Source organism: Pelophylax lessonae, assembly GCF_965119305.1.
Source record: "Pelophylax lessonae genome assembly, chromosome: 3".
NCBI lineage: Eukaryota > Metazoa > Chordata > Amphibia > Anura > Ranidae > Pelophylax > Pelophylax lessonae.
Window position 1 is genome coordinate 21,459,904 of NC_138770.1, and position 20,926 is coordinate 21,480,829.

The following is a 20,926-nucleotide window of genomic DNA, read 5'->3' on the forward strand; positions in this document are numbered from 1 at the left end:
ATGCTTTACACCATCTGAAAAAAATAAGTTTATCTTTGTCTCATCAGACCACAGGAGATGGTTCCAGTAATCCATGTCCTTAGTCTGCTTGTCTTCAGCAAACTGTTTGCAGGCTTTTTTATGCATCATCTTTAGAAGAGGCTTCCTTCTGGGATGACAGCCATGCAGACCAATTTGATGCAGTGTGCACTGTATGGTCTGAGCACTGACAAGCTGACCCCCCCCCCCCCCACACCTCTTCAATCTCTGCAATGCTGGCAGCACTCATACGTCTATTTTCCAAAGACAAACACTGTATATGATGCTGAGCATGTGCACTTAACTTCTTTGTTCGATCATGGCGAGGCCTTTTCTGAGTGTAATCTGCCCTGTTAAACCGCTGTATGGGCTTGGCCATCGTGCTGCAGCTCAGTTTCAGGGTCTTGGCAATCTTCTTATAGCCTAGGCCATCTTTATGTAGAGCAAAAATTATTTTTTTCAGATCCTCAGAGAGTTCTTTGCCATGAGGTGCCATGTTGAACTTCCAGTGACCAGTATGAGAGAGTGAGAGCTATAACACCAAATTTAACACACCTGCTCCCCATTCCCACCTGAGACCTTGTAACACTAACGAGTCACATGACACCGGGGAGGGAAAATGGCTAATTGGGCCCAATGTGGACATCTTCACTTAGGGGTGTACTCACTTTTGTTGCCAGCAGTTTAGACATTAATGGCTGTGTGTTGAGTTATTTTGAGGGGACAGCATATTTACACTGTTATACAAGCTGTACACTCACTACTTTAAATTGTAGCAAAGTGTCATTTCTTCAGTGTTGTCACATGAAAAGATAGAATAAAATATTTACAATAATGTGAGGGGTGTACTTACTTTTGAGAGATACTGTATAGTTTATCTTGTACCTAGGATCATCAGGATAGATACCTATATATATATAAATATATATATACACACACAACACATTTTGGTCCGATTTCCCCCTCCTGTGTTTGCCCCAGGTCAGGTTAATTTGTTGGGGGTTCGAAGGAAGGCCGTGTGCTAGTAAGTCATGTTTGTATTTATTATGATGTACATAAATACAAATTATGTTCTATGTTTATGAAACACTAATATCGAGTCTGTTAATTTTAAGAGAAAACGGTCTGTACATCTTCATGGTCCTGAAGAAGCCTTGTGTGAAACGCGTTGACCAGTGAACAGACGAAGATAGAGGAATATGATCCGAAGCAAACACAGTGACTTGCCTCCATCCCTAATGGTTAATGCAAACAGAAAACAGAGGTCGTGGGACTTTATATGAGGCAGGTCACCAACTAAGATATACAAAAATAGAATCTGAACGTAGTCATTTATTATACATACAGTAATTGATACAAATGTTGACATCAGTAACAAATATGATGCAGACATGTATACAAAAAAGCTGACACAAAGAAATCCATATAGTAAGGAGATTATTATAATAGTAATAAGATATATTTAGTAATAAAGTACATGGCCGTCACTAAATGTTACATCTAAGTGAAGAGAGGAAATATCTATACCTACACGAACCTTATGATATACAGTAATCCCCCGCTACATCGCGGTTCAGTTTTTGCGGTCCCGGTAATTCGCGGTTTTTTTTGTAATGTTATTTTACTATATAAATCATTAAAAATGAAAGATTTTTGAGCTTTTCATAGCTCTTGCTCTGTCTCTAAGTATCTTTTATGTGTTTAAATGAGTTTCTATTGTTTTAAAAGTGTGTTTAAAGACCTTAAAATGCTTCTACACGTACAGTGACAGTAAAAAAATCATCCCTACAATGCATTTTAATAGGGTTTTTCTATTTCGCGGAATTTCACTTTTCGCGGCTGGGTCCGGAACGTAACCCCCGCAATGGAGGGGGGTTTACTGTATACCAACTTATCCTTATATATGTATGATGTACATGAGTGAAATTAGTAGGAGACATTGATCTCCTGTGTACGAGCTGAGCTCAGTTTGGGGCCAGTTTCCTCATTTTATTGAGATGTGGTTTTAGATAAATCAATAAATGTTATTTTAGGATAAATCCATGTAGTTGTTATCTGTCTCATGCTGTGCCCTTAAAGTCCACACATATGACAGTGGTTCCTTGTGAACATCTGTAGGTTCCCATTTCTCTGAACAGATAGGATGTTGGGACTCTCAGGATAGCTCTGGTTTTTCTTCTCCAATCCAAGTTCTCCAAATAAAACATAAAAACACATCCCCTAGACTGGTCATTGGAGACAACGAGCGGAAGAGTGTGTGCACCTGGCTGTGTGAAAATACCCTGTATCTGGCTGTGGAGTAATCAGTGGGAGGCCCGGGCAAACCAATATCCAAGTGGCTCCTGCGGGGGTATCGCTACGCAGAAAGCAAACCTTGCTTCAACAAACAGTTCTCTCCTCAGGACAGAAAAGAAGACAAAGGTAGGCGACTGCACCAAACTTTGATAAGATGCTGCAATGCACATCGATCCCCCAGAGAGCAGAGTCCTCTCCATAGGTTTTCCTTTTGGTTACTCCCTAGCAGCCCGCATGGCGTCTGCTCCCTTCTGCTGACCTCAAGCCAAACATACTCACGTGTCCCGGACCTCTTCCACAGGGCAATCGATGCATCCGCAGGGCGACCCGGAAACCAGAGGCTGGAACATAACTGCTATATCTTGGTTGGGCACGCTTAGGAGACATGTGCAGAATGGGAAAATGTGTTTAGTTTTGAATTGATTCATTTTGTTAGGCCCCGTTTCCACTAGTGCGACTTGTTGTGCGTCTTCACACATGTCAAGTCGCATGACAAGTCAAAATCTATTCATTTCAATCAGAACCGTTCTAACGGTTGCGACTCAAGACGCAGCGACTTCAGAAAAGGTTTTTGCACTACTTTTGGACGACTTCAGTGCGATTTGTCCCTCATAGAAGGTAATGTAAGTCGGAACTAAGTCACAGTACATGTATTTCAACGCGACTTCGTTGCGACTAGCACAGAAGTACAGTATGCTTTTTTTTTTACTTTTGTATGTTCCGCCCAAATCACATGATCTCTGCTCCTCCCAAACACATAATTTCCCATCGCTCATGTTAGAAGAGGGTGTTAGACTATATAGGAAGAATGCCTAGGCCTAGAAAGAGCAAGCAAGTTCATGGCAATGAAGAAATCATCCGGCTTGTCAGAGAACGTCCAGCAGTGTATGATATCAGAGATCCATCATACAAGGACCATGTGAAGAAGGAGAGAGCATGGTTGGAAATGGCTCGCATCTACTATGAAAACTGGGACTAACGTCCAGCAGTGTATGATATCAGAGATCCATCATACAAGGACCATGTGAAGAAGGAGAGAGCATGGTTGGAAATGGCTCGCATCTACTATGAAAACTGGGACTGTTTATCAGCTACAGAACGGTCACAAAAATGTAAGTGTTTCATATATGGAACTTATCACATTACAGCTTGCACCCATTATTCCCTGTACCGTACCGGTATTGTCTGTATTGTCTGTTTTTCAGTGCACTCATTACAAACAAGATGGAGAAGTCTCAAAGACTGTTACAACCGGTATCTCCGTAACTGCGAGAAGGAAGGAGTGGTTCCGGGTCTACAAGACTTGCCCCATATGCACATGCCCAGGAGCTAGAATTTTTAAAGCCGGTGTTGGAGATACGAGAGTAAGTTGTCAGCAGGTATATACTGTAGTTTACATATAAAATGTAATAATAGTCATACAAATAAAAATTAATGATTATATTTCAGAACCCAAGCAAGCTGGCAAGACAGCTCACAGGGTTTGCCACAGTAAGAGGGGTCACAGGAGGAGGAGGAGCAATTCCATGACACTGGTGACCCGGAAGAGTCTGAGGGAACCATGTCAAGACCCATTTCCAGGAATGTTTCTCCTGTTAAGGAGGATGCTGAACTGGGGCCTAGTGATGTCCATAGACCTTGCCCAAGATCTACAAAGGCAAGTGCCAAGGGTGTGAAACCCATGGATAAAATTTTGCAGGTGGTCAATGAGATGTCCACTAAAATGAACGAAAGCATGTGTGAAGACACAGCATTTCTCACGGTCATTTTAGGGATATTTAAAAAGGTCCCCCCAGAGAAAAAATATGCGCTCAGGATGGCTTTGATGTCAACTACTCAATCCTTTGTGGTTGAGGAGCCAACAACATCCTCAGCATGTATGGAAGCCCCCCCCACACACATATCCCCCTTATTATCACCATTACCCACCACCACCAAATACACTGTACGGCCCGCCAATAAACCACCCATACTGTGATGATTACGGTAATATGCTGAATCCCTTCAGGCCCCGCATTTTACATCCAAATTCACCCCCCCATTGCCTCCACCCTTGGCCCCCCGAAAAATCACCAACTTATGCCACCTACACCCACTCAGGTTATGCTTTTTCAGGAAAGGCAATACTACCATGGAGCATCGACTGATTACCCTGGCCCATCCCCTAGTTCAGGTTCTGGGTCGACTGAACCAATAACCTACCAGCAGTTGTAATTTTTTTTTTCATTCTTTTGGTGGTGTTAAGTACCATTTTAGGCAGAATAATAAAAATATGTCATATTCTCAAGGCCCAACAGTTTTTTCTTGTTTGAAGTCCAATAAAGAAAAATTTTGTTATTTTTTTTACCTGTTAATTTATATATTTTTTGTGTTTTGGTGCTGGAAAAAACCAAACCATTTGTAATGATTATTGCAAAATAACGTTTATTTTTGGAGAATTTATGCAGAAAAAATAAAAAAATAAATAAAAAATAACCTTGTTACATAATCTGTGTGTTTTTTGGTTGTTGTAGAGTACTTTGATTACTGTCTGTTATGCTATATAGGTATATATACTGGGAACACAGAACAACAGAAGATAAAGCAACGTAGTTTTATTATATCTAAAAATGGAAATATATACAGAATTTAAATGCACTTGCACATAAACAGAAATATAAGAAAAAAAATAACAAAAAAGCTTAAACAAAATTGGACTGTGATGGAACGTGGGATACTTTATGCAATAGCATCCTATTACCAGGGGACAGAACCATTATTACATTGGAATTTCTAAAAGGAATTACATAACTTTCAGCAGGAAAAGGAATCACTTTGAACAAATCGCAGAACATCAAAGTCGCACGAAGTCGTTGGTAAAGTCGCTGTAAAGTCACATACAAGTCGCAGTACACAGTCACACTTGAAATCGCGTGACTTTGTAGGCGCATTCGTGGAAACGTAGACTACTAATTTCGTTTTGTTATAGAATTCCTTTAGTTTGGTTTCAGAATTTGTTTACTTTTGTTTAGTTTTCGTTAAATTTCTTTTCGGTTTCGGTAAAATTAGTTTTGTTTATTAATTTTCTAACGAATTTCAACTTTTCAGAGCGATCGTAATTCCAATTAGTCGAAAAACGATCGACTGATTCGAATTCTGTGTGAAGAATAGCGGGTTGCTAAGCAGGGGGCTGGGAAGCCGGCCGCCCGCATCCTTAAGAACCGATGACTCATCAGCTGTCAGCGGGCTTCCCCACTGACAGATGAATGGAAAGAAAAGAATGTGGGTATTGCCTGGCAATAGAAAAATGTTTAAAAAAAATGACGTGGTGTCCCCTCCCCCCCCGGCCCATCCAGGCCCACGCCAAAATGTAAAAAAATAAACGTTGTGACCTTTACCTAAGCATGCAGTTCAGCAAGTAAGGAAAGGGGGGGGGGGCGAGCGAGCGCCCCCCTCCTAACCCATACCAGACCACATGCCTTCAAAATGGGGGGGGGGGGGGGGGTGCTTTGAAAATTAATTTCACGTGTCTAACTGTAAATGGCCACCCGCTAACAGCTGGGTTCCCAGCCAATGCAAATGGCCAGCGATGGCAGGGCCCACTCTCCAGGCATGAATCCTCTACATATGTGTGCCATAACACCACCCCGCTGATAGCTGGGGACTCAATGACCACTCGGGAGATCCTGGAAGACTTCTGGATACCAAAGGAAGCTCCTGACATCCCGCACAGCTGCCCAGCACCAGACCCGCCCACCAATACTTCCAATAGGTAGGAAAACTTCATACAGAAATGGACCTATAAGTGAGGAGGACAAAAAAGGAACGCAGCCATTGGCTTATCCTGAACATTTATGGGGGTGGGGTCTTATAGCGAGGAACGAGGGCGGGGCTACCCAAACGTATGCTGCCATGGACATCTGTCAGGAAAGCAGATTATGGCCACTAGATGGAACTGACCATTATAGGAAATCCCAATTCACCATGACTGGGGGAATGCGGGTCACATTTCATCAACACATTTATAACAACCAGATCTGTAAGTGTTTGTGAAATCTTCCCGCACAAAATGCACTCAGCCAATGAAAGGTAAGGACTCCATTTTTATTTTTCTCCGGCTATCAATGGCCAACACGGGACAACACTTCATCCATGTCTTTGGTGGTCTCTGATCTCCTTATGAAGTGTTTCTTACATGATGAAGATCAGCCATGGAGTATATCTGACGTGTATATCAGGATGTGCTTCTCCAGGAGGGGAGATTATGATAGAGTATTACTCATGGAGGAGAAAGCTTGGATCTTTCGTTTACAGACCTTGACACATCAAGGCCTCAATACCGAAATGAGTTTGAAAGTGTTTCTCAAGCCTTAAAAACTCCACTCATGATAATCCGCCTCCTCCTCCTCCCACTTCCCCCCCCCCCTCATCCATCATCTTAGAGTCCCGTAAGCGGTAACCCTTGGCGCTAAAAGGATGAGGGTGGCACATATTGGCACAATGTATCTTATATTCTTATGCACAGCAAACGTAGGTCACCAATCCATAATTACCAATGTCTGACGATACTATGTGAAAGTGATATGGGTGACACTATATCCCCTGTCCATACAGACTAAGTGTTAAGGTACTCCTGGACTAAGGTTAAGTTAGTCTACAAGTATTCATTCATATATACTCTCTATTCCATTGCTGGTACCGGGAGTATATAGGTAACTAATACAGCTCTATTGTTTTTGTAGTGGATTGGCACTTATCTAAATTTAAATTTAAATTATTTTGTGTTTCCTCTGGATTTCCCCCTCTGTATTCATAAGGCCTCCCCGGAAACTATTAGGGATATAACCCTTTGATATATGTTTATGTTTTTGTATGGCATCACTGCCTCCATATGCTCTCTGACTCCAAGAATGGCGTTTACCTTACACATATGTCTAATACTTGTTTTTCCTCATAGCGATAGACAAGTAACATGTAAGAAGTTCTCAATGTTTTTAAGACATACACTAGATGGCGCTCTGTTAGGTGCGGTCTGGATTATCCACCTGTGTGTTTCAGAAGTATTCAATCACTAATTTAGCAACACCTTTAAAAGAATCCCCCGCCCACACAATGACGTCCTGACGAACCGTGTTTCACGCATGCGAAACGCGTTGACGTCACGCGCTACCGCCCACCCACCACGGGGAACTGTCCACACACTGGAGTTTGCCTAATGTTTGTCGGATAACGGAGGACTCCGGGCTAACGCTGCTCGCATGAGGAAGGGCGGAAGTGGCCCACAGGACCTATCCAGGTTGATGCCTTAGGAGGTGGGATCTACCCAGTATGCAATAGACCTGGAGGTGACACTATTGGAAGAAGACACCGCAGAAAGCTAAGGGGATAGAGAACCAGGCCGTGATCACCAGGTTTCTAAGAGATACTGTACCCTGCAATAGCGGTAAGCCTTCTGTTTGAACCTACTCCATCTGCTCTGAATGAGCGTGGCTCACTACACAGTATACCGCTAGGTACTTGCCTGGTGAGAGCCCTTGCTGCCTCGGATATGCAGCGTCTCTCCCCGCGCCCATAGGCACACCCATTTGAAGTTGCCTTATGATAGATGTAACTGGCCACCATATTCCATCCTTTTTCATTGCCCAATTCGGGCCAACGCTATCGACTTGATCATCAATTAGTGGCGATATTCCAGGGACCCGCTCCATGCCATGTATGACCCCTCATGATCTGGAACTTTTGTAGCATCTATCCATGTTCCCAGCCTCTTCCCCTCCCCTATCCCTACCTGCCCCTTTCAGCAACTGTTGCTGTTATCAGTACTGGATGTCGTATTTCAATTGCCATAACTGACATTTATGTGACACCATCCATACTAGTAGATGAGGACCAATACTTTAGTGATTGAATAGTCTGGAGTGTTCATATTTCCCCATAGGGGATGCACTGTGAGCCACGCTGGTGGATAGCTGCAGTATACATACATCAGACTGGCACCTACCTGTCTCTAGAGTGTGTCACATATCTTCCATACAAATCATACATCTTGGTCTTGTGTTTGACATGTATTGACACGACAATAATTTCAATGTATGCTGACTGTTCTTCATTGGGGGCCATTCAAGTTAGGATGTCCCATTACCTGAGCATCTGACTGTGGTGGCATGCCGGCTGCATATCCGCGGTTGTGGCAGTATTACATGATCTATTTAGACCATATACTGCAGGATCGCTGTAGTGCAGCCATAGATTTTGTGTTCCTCACCGAGGTGGTGTGGCCTGTAGCGTGTGTTTGTTTGTTTTTGTGGTTTTAACTGTTTACAGTTTTATATGTGTCTGATCCTCTATCTTGTGTCACCATCCCGGTACGGGAGGTGCACCTTTTGTTATAACTGTGCCGTTTTTCAATAAAGATTTGACTTTTTGAATATTGCAGTTGTGAGCATCCCAATTTTTTGCAACCATTCTTTAGTTTACGGTCTCTCTGTTTCCTTCCCTACTTCATTTTTGCTTCTTCCCCACATGTCCACCAACATTCATATAGAAGACATTTCCCGCACTCAAGGCACTAATACACCTCCAGGGTTGTGTGGGACCCCTGATGTACAGGAAGACAGGACTTCAGTGAGGAACAATTCCCTCACTCAGGACAGGAAAGTGGCTTCTCACCCGTTTGAGATCTCTGATGTCTGGAAAGAGAGGACTTCTGTGCAAAACATTTCCCGCACTCGGGACAGGAATACAACTTCACACCAGTGTGCGATCTCTGATGTGTGGAAAGAGTGGACTTCTCTGAAAAAAATTTCCTGCACTCAGGACAGGAATACGGCTTCTCACCCGTGTGCAATCTCTGATGCCTGGAAAGATTGGACATCGCTGAAAAACATTTCCCGCACTCAGGACAGGAATACGGCTTCTCACCAGTGTGCAATCTCTGATGCTTGGAAAGAGCGGACTTCTCTGAAAAACATTTCCCGCACTCAGGACAGGAATACGGCTTCTCACCAGTGTGCAATCTCTGATGCATGGAAAGAGTGGACTTCCGTGAAAAACATTTCCCACACTCAGGACAGGAATATGGCTTCTCACCGGTGTGAGATCTCTGATGAGCGGAAAGATTGCCTTTCTGTGTAAAACATTTCCCGCACTCAGGACAGGAAAAATGCTTCTCCCCCGTGTGACATCTCTGATGTGTGGAAAGATTGGACTTCCGTGAAAAACATTTCCCACACTCAGGACAGGAATACGGCTTCTCCCCCGTGTGACATCTCTGATGTGTGGAAAGATTGGACTTCAATGAATAACATTGCCCACACTCAGGACAGGAATACGGCTTCTCCCTGAAGTGAGATCTTTTATGCACATTAAGCTTGGATTTAAAATGAAAACACTTCCCGCACTCAGTACAGGAAAACCTCTTATCTGTTGTAAGGATAGCACTGTCCCTCACAGTCTGAGGTTCCTCAGGATAAGAGGAATACGATGGTCCGGCACTGTCCCTCACAGTCTGAGGTTCCTCACGATAAGAGAAATACGATGGTCCGGCACTGTCCCTCACAGTCTGAGGTTCCTCAGGATAAGAGGAATACGATGGTCCGGCACCATCCCTCACAGTCTGAGGTTCCTCAGGATAAGAGGAATACGATGGTCCGGCACTGTCCCTCACAGTCTGAGGTTCCTCAGGATAAGAGGAATACGATGGTCCGGCACTGTCCCTCACAGTCTGAGGTTCCTCAGGATAAGAGGAATACGATGGTCCGGCACTGTCCCTCACAGTCTGAGGTTCCTCAGGATAAGAGGAATACGATGGTCCGGCACTTTCCCTCACAGTCTGAGATTCCTCAGGATAAGAGGAATACGATGGTCCCGCACCGTCCCTCACAGTCTGAGGTTCCTCAGGATAAGAGGAATACGATGGTCCGGCACCGTCCCTCACAGTCTGAGGTTCCTCAGGATAAGAGGAATACGATGGTCCGGCACTGTCCCTCACAATCTGGGGTTCCTCAGGATAAGAGGAATACGATGGTCCATCTACACTGTGTGGTGCCGGATGGACATTTGAGGTAGCCGGGTTTTCTCCTGGACTATACTGTGTGATGTCCTCATCTTCTACTTTACAGTCTGGAGACAAAGTGAGACAATCCTCTGAGGTTTTCCTCATCTCCCGTCCATGTACTAAAATAGAAATACAAAGATTATTACTAGACATCAGCAGATTGGTTCCCCTAAACCAGGACTCCGCCCACATCAGGCAGCTTTGTCTCTGCGAATCTTACAATTCCCCCCTCAAGGTAACTAGTAAATGGTAGAGGGTGACTAGGTGTCCTGGGAGCCACACACCAAGTCAAGACCTGCTGTATGATAGTAAATGACAGTCTCAGTCTGGACCTAGGCCAGGTCACGCCTTGATGTGCGAGACACCTACTCACTATCTACCGATATAAAATGTCCAGCTGGTAGGAAATGGGTGTAACAAAAGAGAATCTATATTATGTGTATATATAGCAGTCGGTAGAGGGGAGAGGGGAGAGAGCAGTATGTAATGTACAATACAGAGTATATAGTGCAGGGGACAGGAGTATGTAATGTACAACATAGAGTATATAGTGCAAAAGTCAGGAGTATGTAATGTACAACATAGAGTATATAGTGCAGGGGTCAGGAGTATGTAATGTACAACATAGAGTATATAGTGCAGGGGTCAGGAGTATGTAATGTACAACATAGAGTATATAGTGCAGGGGACAGGAGTATGTAATGTACAACATAGAGTATATAGTGCAAAAGTCAGGAGTATGTAATGTACAACATAGAGTATATAGTGCAGGGGTCAGGAGTATGTAATAAACAACATAGAGTATATAGTGCAGGGGTCAGGAGTATGCAATGTACAACATAGAGTATATAGTGCAGGGGTCAGGAGTATGTAATGTACAACATAGAGTATATAGTGCAGGGGTCAGGAGTATGTAATGTGCAATATAAATTATACAGTGTAAGGGTCAGGACTCATAAGTCAGGCACAGCCAGTGAACAGCAGAGTAAGTAACCCCGGGAGAATTTTTAACATATCTTTTTTTTAGATAAAAAACATTTTTTTTAAATGTTGTATGTTAAAAACATATATTTTTAACATACAACATATCCCAGGCAGTGCCAGTAAAAGGTCACCTATATCCCAGGGCAAACATGCCAAATTGCGCCGCCACCCCCCCAATATGTATGAGCATTATGTGTCAGCAAAAATCTCCCCACCCCAAAAAAAAACATTGAGCACTAATCTGCATGATTAGCCCGCACATCCCTACTAGCACAAATCCCGGGCGGATCTCCTAAGTGACAAACAGTGACAGATTGCAGGATTCAGCATAGCTCAACCTGTGATCTGTGCCTGTGTCACACAGTCCCCTCCCCCCCACACACGTCAGTAAGCACCAGGCTTACATTAACCTCTTGATCACCATTAAAAGTTAATCCCTTCCCTGCCAGTGTCATTTTTACAGTAACAGTGCATATATATAGCACTGATTACTGTAGTAATGTCACTGGTACCCCCAAAAGTGTCAAAAATGTCAGTCAAGGGTCCGATCTGTCCGCCGCAATGTCGCGGTACCGCAAAAAAAAAAAAAAAAAAAAAATCACAGATCGCCGCCATTACTAGTTAAAAAAAACAATAAAAATTACATAAATTTCCCTTAGTTAGTAGCTGCGATAACTTTTGCGCAAACCAATCAAAATACGCTTATTGCGATTTTTTTTACCAAAAATATGTAGCAGAAAACAAATTGGCCTAAAATGTTAAAAAATTTTGATTTTTACATTTTTTTGGGGGGAATTTCATATAAAAAATGTAAAAAATATTGTTGTTTTTTCAAAATTGTCGCTCTTTTTTTGTATATAGTGCAAAAAGTAAAAATCGCACAGGAGATCAAATACCACCAAAAGAAAGCTCTATTTGTGGAGAAAAAAAGGACATACATTTAATTTGGGTACAGCATCGCACGACCGCGCAATTGTCCGTTAAAGTAACGCAGTGCCGAATCACAAAATATGGCCTGGTCAGGAATGGGTTAAAATCTTCTACCAGCAATATCCTGTTACAGACTATATATATTTTGTACCACCTTGAGATTTTTATATACCAGCAATATCCTGTTACAGACTATATATATTTTGTACCACCTTGAGATTTTTTTGCTAGCACTATCTATTGCACTTTATGGCCGTTATTTATTTTATGATTATTTGCTAGCACATTATATTGCACTTTATGGACGTCACCTATTCACATAGAGACCATTTGTCAGCACATTGATGGTTTATATTTGCACTTTAATATTTGGACATTGATGGTGAATAATTTTGTTGCTTTTACTATTTCATAATTTTACAAGTACAACTGTGACACTTTTTTCTTTTCTTTTTTTTGCATATTAATTTACTATATGGGCACAAGGTAGCAATACCTTAACACAGAGCAATTTGTTTATGCATTTTTCATGATTATTGTCACACAACCAATATTGTGGTAGGATTATATTAGCCCTCCACTATAGGGTTTAGGGCAGTTTTTTACCTATATCCATTTATAAACTATACCCATTGTTTGAACTAGCGGCTTCCCTTTACACACCCAATACTCCAGAGGTGCGAGTGATAATATACCTACTTATTCATCCCTATTAATGACCCACCTGTGCTGATCTCTGTAGGAGTGTCCTCCTCTATAAATGTCCCCGTTATTCCATCCTCCTCCATAGACTGCTGATCATCCCTCACATACGTCTCTTCTTCTTCTGCTTTAACCTCAAATTCTATATCGATTGGATCTCCACTCTAAACCAAGAAAATAATAGAAGAGGTCATCTGTAAAACAAACTTCAATATTGTGACATCACATTTAAAAAAAATCACTTCAATGAGTCCATTCTCTAGATGCTCCGTCCCACCAACCTTGTAATAGTGAGGGATGGTGTGATCTTCCTGTGTGGAATCCCGGGAATACAGAGGACGAGGACATCTCTCTGGTGGGTTCCTGGTATTCGGTGGCTCCATCATATCCTTGTGTCCTTCTGAAAATTCCTCCATCACTCCATACTCCTCATCCTCCTCTTTAACATCAATATTATCTTCCCCGAGGTTTCCACTCTGAATATATAATAAAAATGACATTAATGGTAACAATGCAGATAATGTACAGATCCTAATGATACTATCAGTGATTGTTCCTCATCTACCTGATGATGGTGGGGGATGGTGTGACCTTCCTGTGTGGAATCCCGGGAATACAGAGGACGGGGACATCTCTCTGGTGGGTTCTCATTACCGGATCCATCTGTAGGAAACACACACACTGACTGAATACATTGTTTCTATGTGTTTATTAATACAGACCTGCTCACAGATATAGAAATACGGGACAACTTAGGAGACAGTGACCATAGGTCAATTAGTTTCAGTATTAATCATAGTAATAGGAAACACAAGGGTAATATAATGACACTGAATTTCAAAAGAGCCAATTTCCCAAAACTGCGCTCTCTGCTAGAAAATATCAAATGGGATAGAACCCTGGGAACAAAGAACACGGAGGAAAAATGGGAGTGCTTCAAAAGCATACTAAACAAAGGGATTGACCAGTGCATTCCAAAGGGAAATAAATTTAAAAGAGCAAAACTAAACCCTGGGTGGCTAAACTCCAACATAAAAATGCATATTAATGCTAAAGAAAAGGCCTTCAAAAAATACAAGGCTGAGGGGTCATTGGCAGCAATCCAACATTACAAAGAGTGTAATAAGAAATGTAAAGACGAAATCAGGGCGGCTAAAATAGAACACGAGAGACATATAGCGGAAGAGAGTAAAAAGAACCCCAAGACGTTCTTTAAGTATATAAACAGTAAGAAAGCGAGGCCAGAACACATTGGCCCCATAAAAGACGATAAGGGAGTTTTGGCCACAGAGGACAGGGAAAAGGCAGAAGTGTTAAATAATTTCTTCTCTTCAGTCTTCACAAAAGAATCGGAGGGCTACACTAACCCAGCTTGTAATGCCGAACTAAATAACACACCTTAGGAAGTGCCGCCATGGCTAACAGAAGATAGACTTAGAACTAAACTAGAGAAACTTAACATAAATAAATCCCCGGGACCGGTTGGCTTGCACCCAAGGGTTCTTAAAGAGCTCAGCCAGGTGATTGCCAGAACATTATTCTTGATCTTTAAGGATAGTTTATAGACGGGTATGGTGCCAGCTGATTGGAAAAAAGCCAACGTGGTACCAATATTTAAAAAAGGGCCGAGATATATCCCGGATAACTATAGGCCGGTCAGCCTAACATCAGTAGTCTGCAAGATTTTGGAGGGGATGTTAAGGGACCACATACAATACTTTAGTAATGAAAACGGTATTATTAGTAGTAATCAGCATGGATTCATGAAAAATCGTTCTTGCCAAACCAATCTATTAACCTTCTATGATGAAGTGAGCTGCCACCTAGATAAAGGTAAGCCTGTGGATGTGGTGTATCTGGAATTCGCAAAGGCCTTTGACACCGTTCTCCACAAACGCTTACTGTACAAACTAAGGAAGGTAGGTATGGACCATAAGGTGAGTACCTGGATAGAGAACTGGCTCCAGGGGAGAGTACAGAGAGTGGTGATTAATGGGGAGTTTCAGAAACCAGAAAGCAAGCTACTCACTAGGGGGGGGAACCTCTGGGTGAGTCTAGGATGGAAAAGGACCTGGGGGTACTGGTAGACAACAAGCTTGGCAGTGGCATGCAATGCCAAGCTGCTGCAAGCAAAGCCAACAGAATACTGGGATGTATAAAAAATGGGATTCACTCCAGAAATAGAGATTATTCTTCCACTCTACAAGACTCTGGTCCGGCCACATCTGGAGTATGCTGTCCAGTTCTGGGCTCCGGTCCTCAGGAAGGATGTGCTGGAACTGGAGAGAGTCCAGAGAAGGGCAAAAAAAATAATTAGGGGAATGGAGGACATCAGCTATGAGGAAAGGCTACAAGCACTGAACTTATTCTCTCTGGAGAAGAGACGATTGAGGGGGGGATATGATATCAATGTACAAATACTGTACTGGCGACCCTAGCATAAGGAAAAACCTATTCAGAGAAAGGAGATACAATAAGACACGTGGCCACTCACTAAAACTAGAAGAAAGGCGGTTTAACCTTAAAATACGTAGGGGGTTCTTCACTGTAAGAGCAGTAAGGATGTGGAATTCTCTTCCGCAAGCAGTGGTATCAGCAGGGAGCATCGATTGTTTAAAAAAACTATTAGATGGACACCTTAAAGAGGTTGTAAATTCGTTTGAGTTTTTTTTTACACCCTGCAAAAGAAAGACATAATGAGCTAGTATGCATCGCATATTAGCTCATTATGCAATACTTACCTCAGAACGAGCCCCCGCCGTGCCGCTCACTCACCTCTATGACGGGCGACATGTCTAGTCGCCCGTCTTCCGGGATCGCGGCATCCGGCCATCTGATTGGCCGGAGCCGCGGTGACGTCACTCCCGCGCACGCGCGCTAGAGCCGACAGTCACGGCACGGGGCTCTGAAGGAACGGCGCGATCGGACGTTCCTTCAGAGCGCATGCGCCAGTGACGTCACTGGCGACATGTAAGGTAAATATCTCCTAAACGGTACATGTTTAGGAGATATTTACAGTACCTATAGGTAAGCCTTATCATAGGCTTACCTATAGGTACAAGTTGTAGAGGAGGGTTTACTTCCTCTTTAAAGACCACAACATACAGGGGTATACAATGTGCGGTTAGCAGCAAACACACACACATCATAGGTTGAACTGGATGGACTGATGTCCTTTTTCAACCTCACAAACTATGTAACTATGATGGGGGATCTAGGTGGAGCCTCCGTACTGCTCTCTCCTTTACAATAAAGTCTCCTCTTACCCGGTGATGTGAGGGGCGGCTGATTCTCCATCATGACGTCCTTGTAGAGATCCTTGTGTCCTTCTAAATACTCCCACTCCTCCATGGAGAAATAGACAGTGACATCCTGACACCTTATAGGAACCTGACACACACAATGATACAGTCACCATCCAGACACATCCCTTGTCTGTTACTGGATAATGTCCCAGAATTCCCAGCACCGCTCACCTCTCCTGTCAGCAGCTCCATCATCTTCTTGGTGACTTCTAGAATCTTCTGCATGTTGTGTCTCTCAGGATTTAGGGAGTCACATGGAGGCACTGTGATGGTCATATGATCACCTGACTTCTGAGGAGGAAATCTCTGTATTGAGGAACCAATAGGAATATCATGTTAGAATCCCAGAATCCTCCTCACCTCTCCGGTCAGGTCTGTGTTTTATTAATAGAGATAAGAGTGATGTCATGTGACCTCCCAGAATCCTCCTCACCTCTCCAGTCAGCAGGTAGATGATCTCCAGGGTGAGGTTTAGTATCTTTTCAGTCATTTGACTCCGGTCCTCCTCCATCCTCATTTGATCTATACAGGTCTCCTTGTAGACGGATAACTTTGGGAAATGAAGGTAACAATTATTTGGATGGTATTGGTCACAATAATATGTGGATGTAAGGGGCGGTAATAGGAGAGTTGCTGTACATTTAAGAACTTCTGTCCCCATGAGAATACATTTAGGCCTCTTGCACACTGTAGCTAGAAAAAGCTCAGTACAGATTTTTTTTTTTTTTTGCTAAAATACAGCCCATTAAGGCCTCTTGCACACAATACTCCTGTTTGAGCATCTACTTTTTACGGACTTTTTTTTTTTTTATGTATTTGCGTGTATTTAAGCGTATTGGTGTGTATTTGCGTGCATTAAGGCTTAAAATACTCACCAAAAATGCAGATTTTTCTATTTTGTTTTTCCTGAAGAATGCACAGCGCTTGTTTACACGCCTGTGTGCACAGGCACATTACAATTAATGGGCTTTATTTTAGCTCAGAAAAAAAAAAAGAAAAAGCTGTACTGAGCTTTTTCAAGCTGCGACATGCTCAAACAGGAGTATCGTGTGCAAGAGGCCTTAATCTGGACTGTTTTGGATTTGTTACATCTTGGAGGACATTGGACCCTCCTAGCCAGCCAGATCAGAATTTCCCTTTTCTCTGTTGGATTTGTTTGGTTTCTGAGCTGGTTTGCAGCTGAAACAGAACTCCTCTAAGAACAAGTGCTCACCAACGAATGAATGAATTCCCTTCTTCATCTTACATAATATTCCAGAACAAATCACATGACCAGTGGGACAATAAGGTGGTTAAGATTGCCAGTTCTGTAAGGTCTGAAAAATAAGTGCAGGTGGGGTGGGAGGACAATCATAGACCCCCCTACCCCCTGTCCCTCAGAGTCCCCTGAGCCCTCCAGCCCCCTTTTCCCTCAGAGTCCCCTGAGCCCCCCAGCCCCCTATTCCCTCAGAGCCCCGAAGCCTGACTAACCTCTCAAGATTCTCAGAGTCCTTCAGACTTCAGATACATTACATACAGAGGTACATACCTATATACATACAGAGGCCCCAAAAGTCTTCCAGCTTCACTAAACCCTCACATCCCCTCAGCTCCTATACTTCCCTCAGAGCCCTCAGTATTTTCCTCCCTCTTACATCAATGATGAAACATATTCTTCATGGCAGGCTGGGGAATGTTTTCTTCCTCCTGACCAGCAATGTAAGGGGCTCCATACTCCTGACCCCTGCACTCCATCATTGTGTTGGCTGCATATTGTAATGATTGCCCATTGGCTGCCTGTGTAGTGTAATAATTGCCCTTTGTAGGCCATGTACGGTCAGGATTAGAGATGAGCTCAGGCGTGGTCGAGTTCACACATGCCCGATCCCGCCAGGAAGCCGACACTGCAGTCCAATAATCACAGGCAGTGAGACATTTACTGATCTCTGCACCTCCAGATCGGGAAATGTCTCACTGCCTGTGATTAGCGGAGTGCAGTGTCGGCTTCCTGGCGGGATCGGGCACGTGTGAACTCGAACACGCCCGAGCCCATCTCTAGTCAGGATGGTCATTATCTTGTCTATTTATTATCAGTGCTGTTTGTTGAGAGGAACATATTACTAGAATTTATCTCCAAAATGAAGAGAATGTTCCGGCCCCAAAAGTGGGGAAATGCTCTAACCCTGAAGGGGTTAATCTAGGTTTCCACACTATATATGTGTGTGTATCATCATCTGCTGGAGATAAAAGACGTCACAGTGACTATGGAGGAAGAGGACGGACATGACGGGGGGTTACTGGGTGTAAATAGAAAATAAGATCTTATTACCTCATCTGCTGCCTCTTCCAGCAACGTCTCCTCCCAACTCACCTCTCACCCAGAACTTCCTGTCTGTACCTGACATCACTTCCTGTCTGTATTCCATAGAGACTTCCTGTCTTGGTAGAAGTGAGATCACCACCTTGTGGAGCTCAGAGGAACTGCAGCCCTGAGAAACGACTGGTAGTGTGAACACGGCCTTGTGCTGTGTGTGTATGTACTGTATATCCTTCCCCTTTCTCTCCTCCCTGAGTGTGTATGAAGAGGCGGAGCTCCTGCTGGAACAGCGGTCGGAGGAGGAAGCCGAGTCTAGGAGGGAGACTGACAGAAAGCGCAGCAGACTTGCAGGATTGAGCGAGGAGGATCCAGTTCCTTTGCCATCGGAGGTGAGGAGAGTGTGAAGGATGTTTGTGACTCTGGTAGCTGAAAAGCTGGGAGTCACATTGCTCTGGTGAGTGGGGAAGCACTACTAAGGGGGCGCCCTCACCATCACGTGTGTAAGAGGTGGAAGAAGGCGTGGCTACACTACAGCTGGCACAGTTTGGAGCACAGAGAACTTTCACACCTTATCAACTTTTCATTCATTTGTGGATTTAATTTAGCAAAATAAATTCATTGAATTAGTTACAAAGTGGAAGCAGTGGACTTGCAGAGAGCACTATATTGAGCACAAATTATTGTATGATTACATGAATTTTCACAGGTTTTTAGTTTATTTAATATAGCAGCCACTATTATGATATGAATAAAGTAGGTGTGAAGTGGAAGCCGTAGATCTGTAGAGAATATTATTTTGAGCACCTAACACTTTATAGATGAATGTATCCACATATTTTAGTGTGTATGTACTGTACACTGATCAGCCATAACATTATGATCACTGACAGGTGAAGTGAATAATATAGATTATCTCATTACAATGTCATCTGGAAGTGGGCGGGGTATATTTGGCAGCAAGTAAACATGTTTTCCATGAAGTTGTTGTTTTTTTAAAGCAAAGAAATGGGCATTGCAGTTTGTTGTGTATGGGGCTGCAAGGGATGTGGGCAAAGAGATGGCACCAGGATGCATTATGGGAAGAAGACAAGCCGGCAGAGGCAGTGTGATGCTTTGTCTGGTGGAGTTCTGGTGGGTGGATATAATGTTCTGGTGGGTGGTATAATGTTCTGGTAGGTGGTATAATGTTCTGGTGGGTGGTGTAATGTTCTGGAGGGTGGTATAATGTTCTGGTGGGTGGTATAATGTTCTGGTGGGTGGTGTAATGTTCTGGAGGGTGGGTATAATGTTCTGGTGGGTGGTATAATATTCTGGTGGGTGGGTATAATGTTCTGGTGGGTGGGTATAATGTTCGGGTGAGTGGTATAATGTTCGGGTGGGTGGTATAATGTTCGGGTGGGTGGGTATAATGTTCTGGTGGGTGGGTATAATGTTCTGCTGGGTGGGTATAATGTTCTGGTGGGTGGGTATAATGTTTGGGTGCGCAGTAAATGAACACACAACTTAGTAAGATAAATAAAATGAAATAAAGGAAAAATAATTCCACCACCATTTTAGTCTCAGCAGAGGAAATAGATACTAATAGGCTGCAGGAGATCTGCTTCATTTCAACCCCCTCCTTTTCTCTTATCAGATCTCCTGCAGCCTATAAGCACCCATTTCCCTTTCTATGTCTCAGCAGATCTCCTGCAGCCTATTAGCACCCATTTCCCTATTAGAGAATAAAATGGCGGTAGTTCCAATGTTTAATGTCACACGATATTAGCGCAATGGATTAGGAAACAGAAAATGTCAGTAAAAAACCCAGTGCAGGTCATTTTGGGGTCACAGACACAATCTATCCCCCAATTCATAGATTCCTAGAGAAGAGTTTGTTGTGGAAGTGAAGTTGTGTACAAGTCAATGAAACCCCCGACACTCCCAGCTGAGAACAATGAAGGAGATTACTATTCCAATCCTCCAACCAGATTTCTGGCTGGGAAGGTCTGGGAGTCAATATTTCCCCAGCTAACCAGGAACAATGAAGGAGTTTACTATTCAAAACCTCAACAACTCGTTTTCCCACTCGCTATTTCCCCAGCTGGCAGAGACAAGACTTCTTATAGAGTGTCAGCTTCTTGCATCGTCCAGCATCGGGAAATGGGTGATAAATACAATGACCCCTCCCCTTATATCCATAAATCCCGCCCTCTTATCATCAATGTAAAAGATGTGATAAATCATCTACGCATTTCACCTCATCAGTATCCAGTGATCAACCATAAAGTGACCCCAAAGTCCATCCAACGTCTCCTTTATACTTCAATAAATGATATCACCACCAATAAATATCTCCAAACCTCCAGAGCTTGCTCCTCCAAA

General features: G+C 43.2%; 2 protein-coding genes and 1 pseudogene across 3 annotated transcripts in view; 1 reads left to right on the forward strand and 2 right to left on the reverse strand.

Annotated features, from left to right (window-relative positions):
• The window catches only part of LOC309550245 (uncharacterized protein), a gene marked incomplete at its 3' end in the record, with an annotated part of 2,091,994 nt that overhangs the window by 881,307 nt on the left and 1,189,761 nt on the right, over window positions 1-20,926 (reverse strand).
• On the reverse strand, window positions 3,379-16,780 carry LOC309548856 (gastrula zinc finger protein XlCGF66.1-like; the record flags this gene model as incomplete). The annotated part of the gene is made up of 4 exons (XM_082248790.1): window positions 3,379-3,404; window positions 16,231-16,354; window positions 16,441-16,575; window positions 16,703-16,780. The coding sequence occupies 4 exons, from the start codon at window positions 16,778-16,780 to the stop codon at window positions 3,379-3,381; spliced, it is 363 nt and encodes a 120-aa protein (XP_082104916.1).
• LOC309548857 overlaps window positions 20,586-20,926 on the forward strand; it is a 39,282-nt pseudogene continuing 38,941 nt past the window's right edge. The window contains exon 1 of the transcript in view: window positions 20,586-20,708. The product of the transcript in view is annotated as an uncharacterized misc_RNA (transcript). The remainder of the gene's footprint in view (window positions 20,709-20,926) is intronic.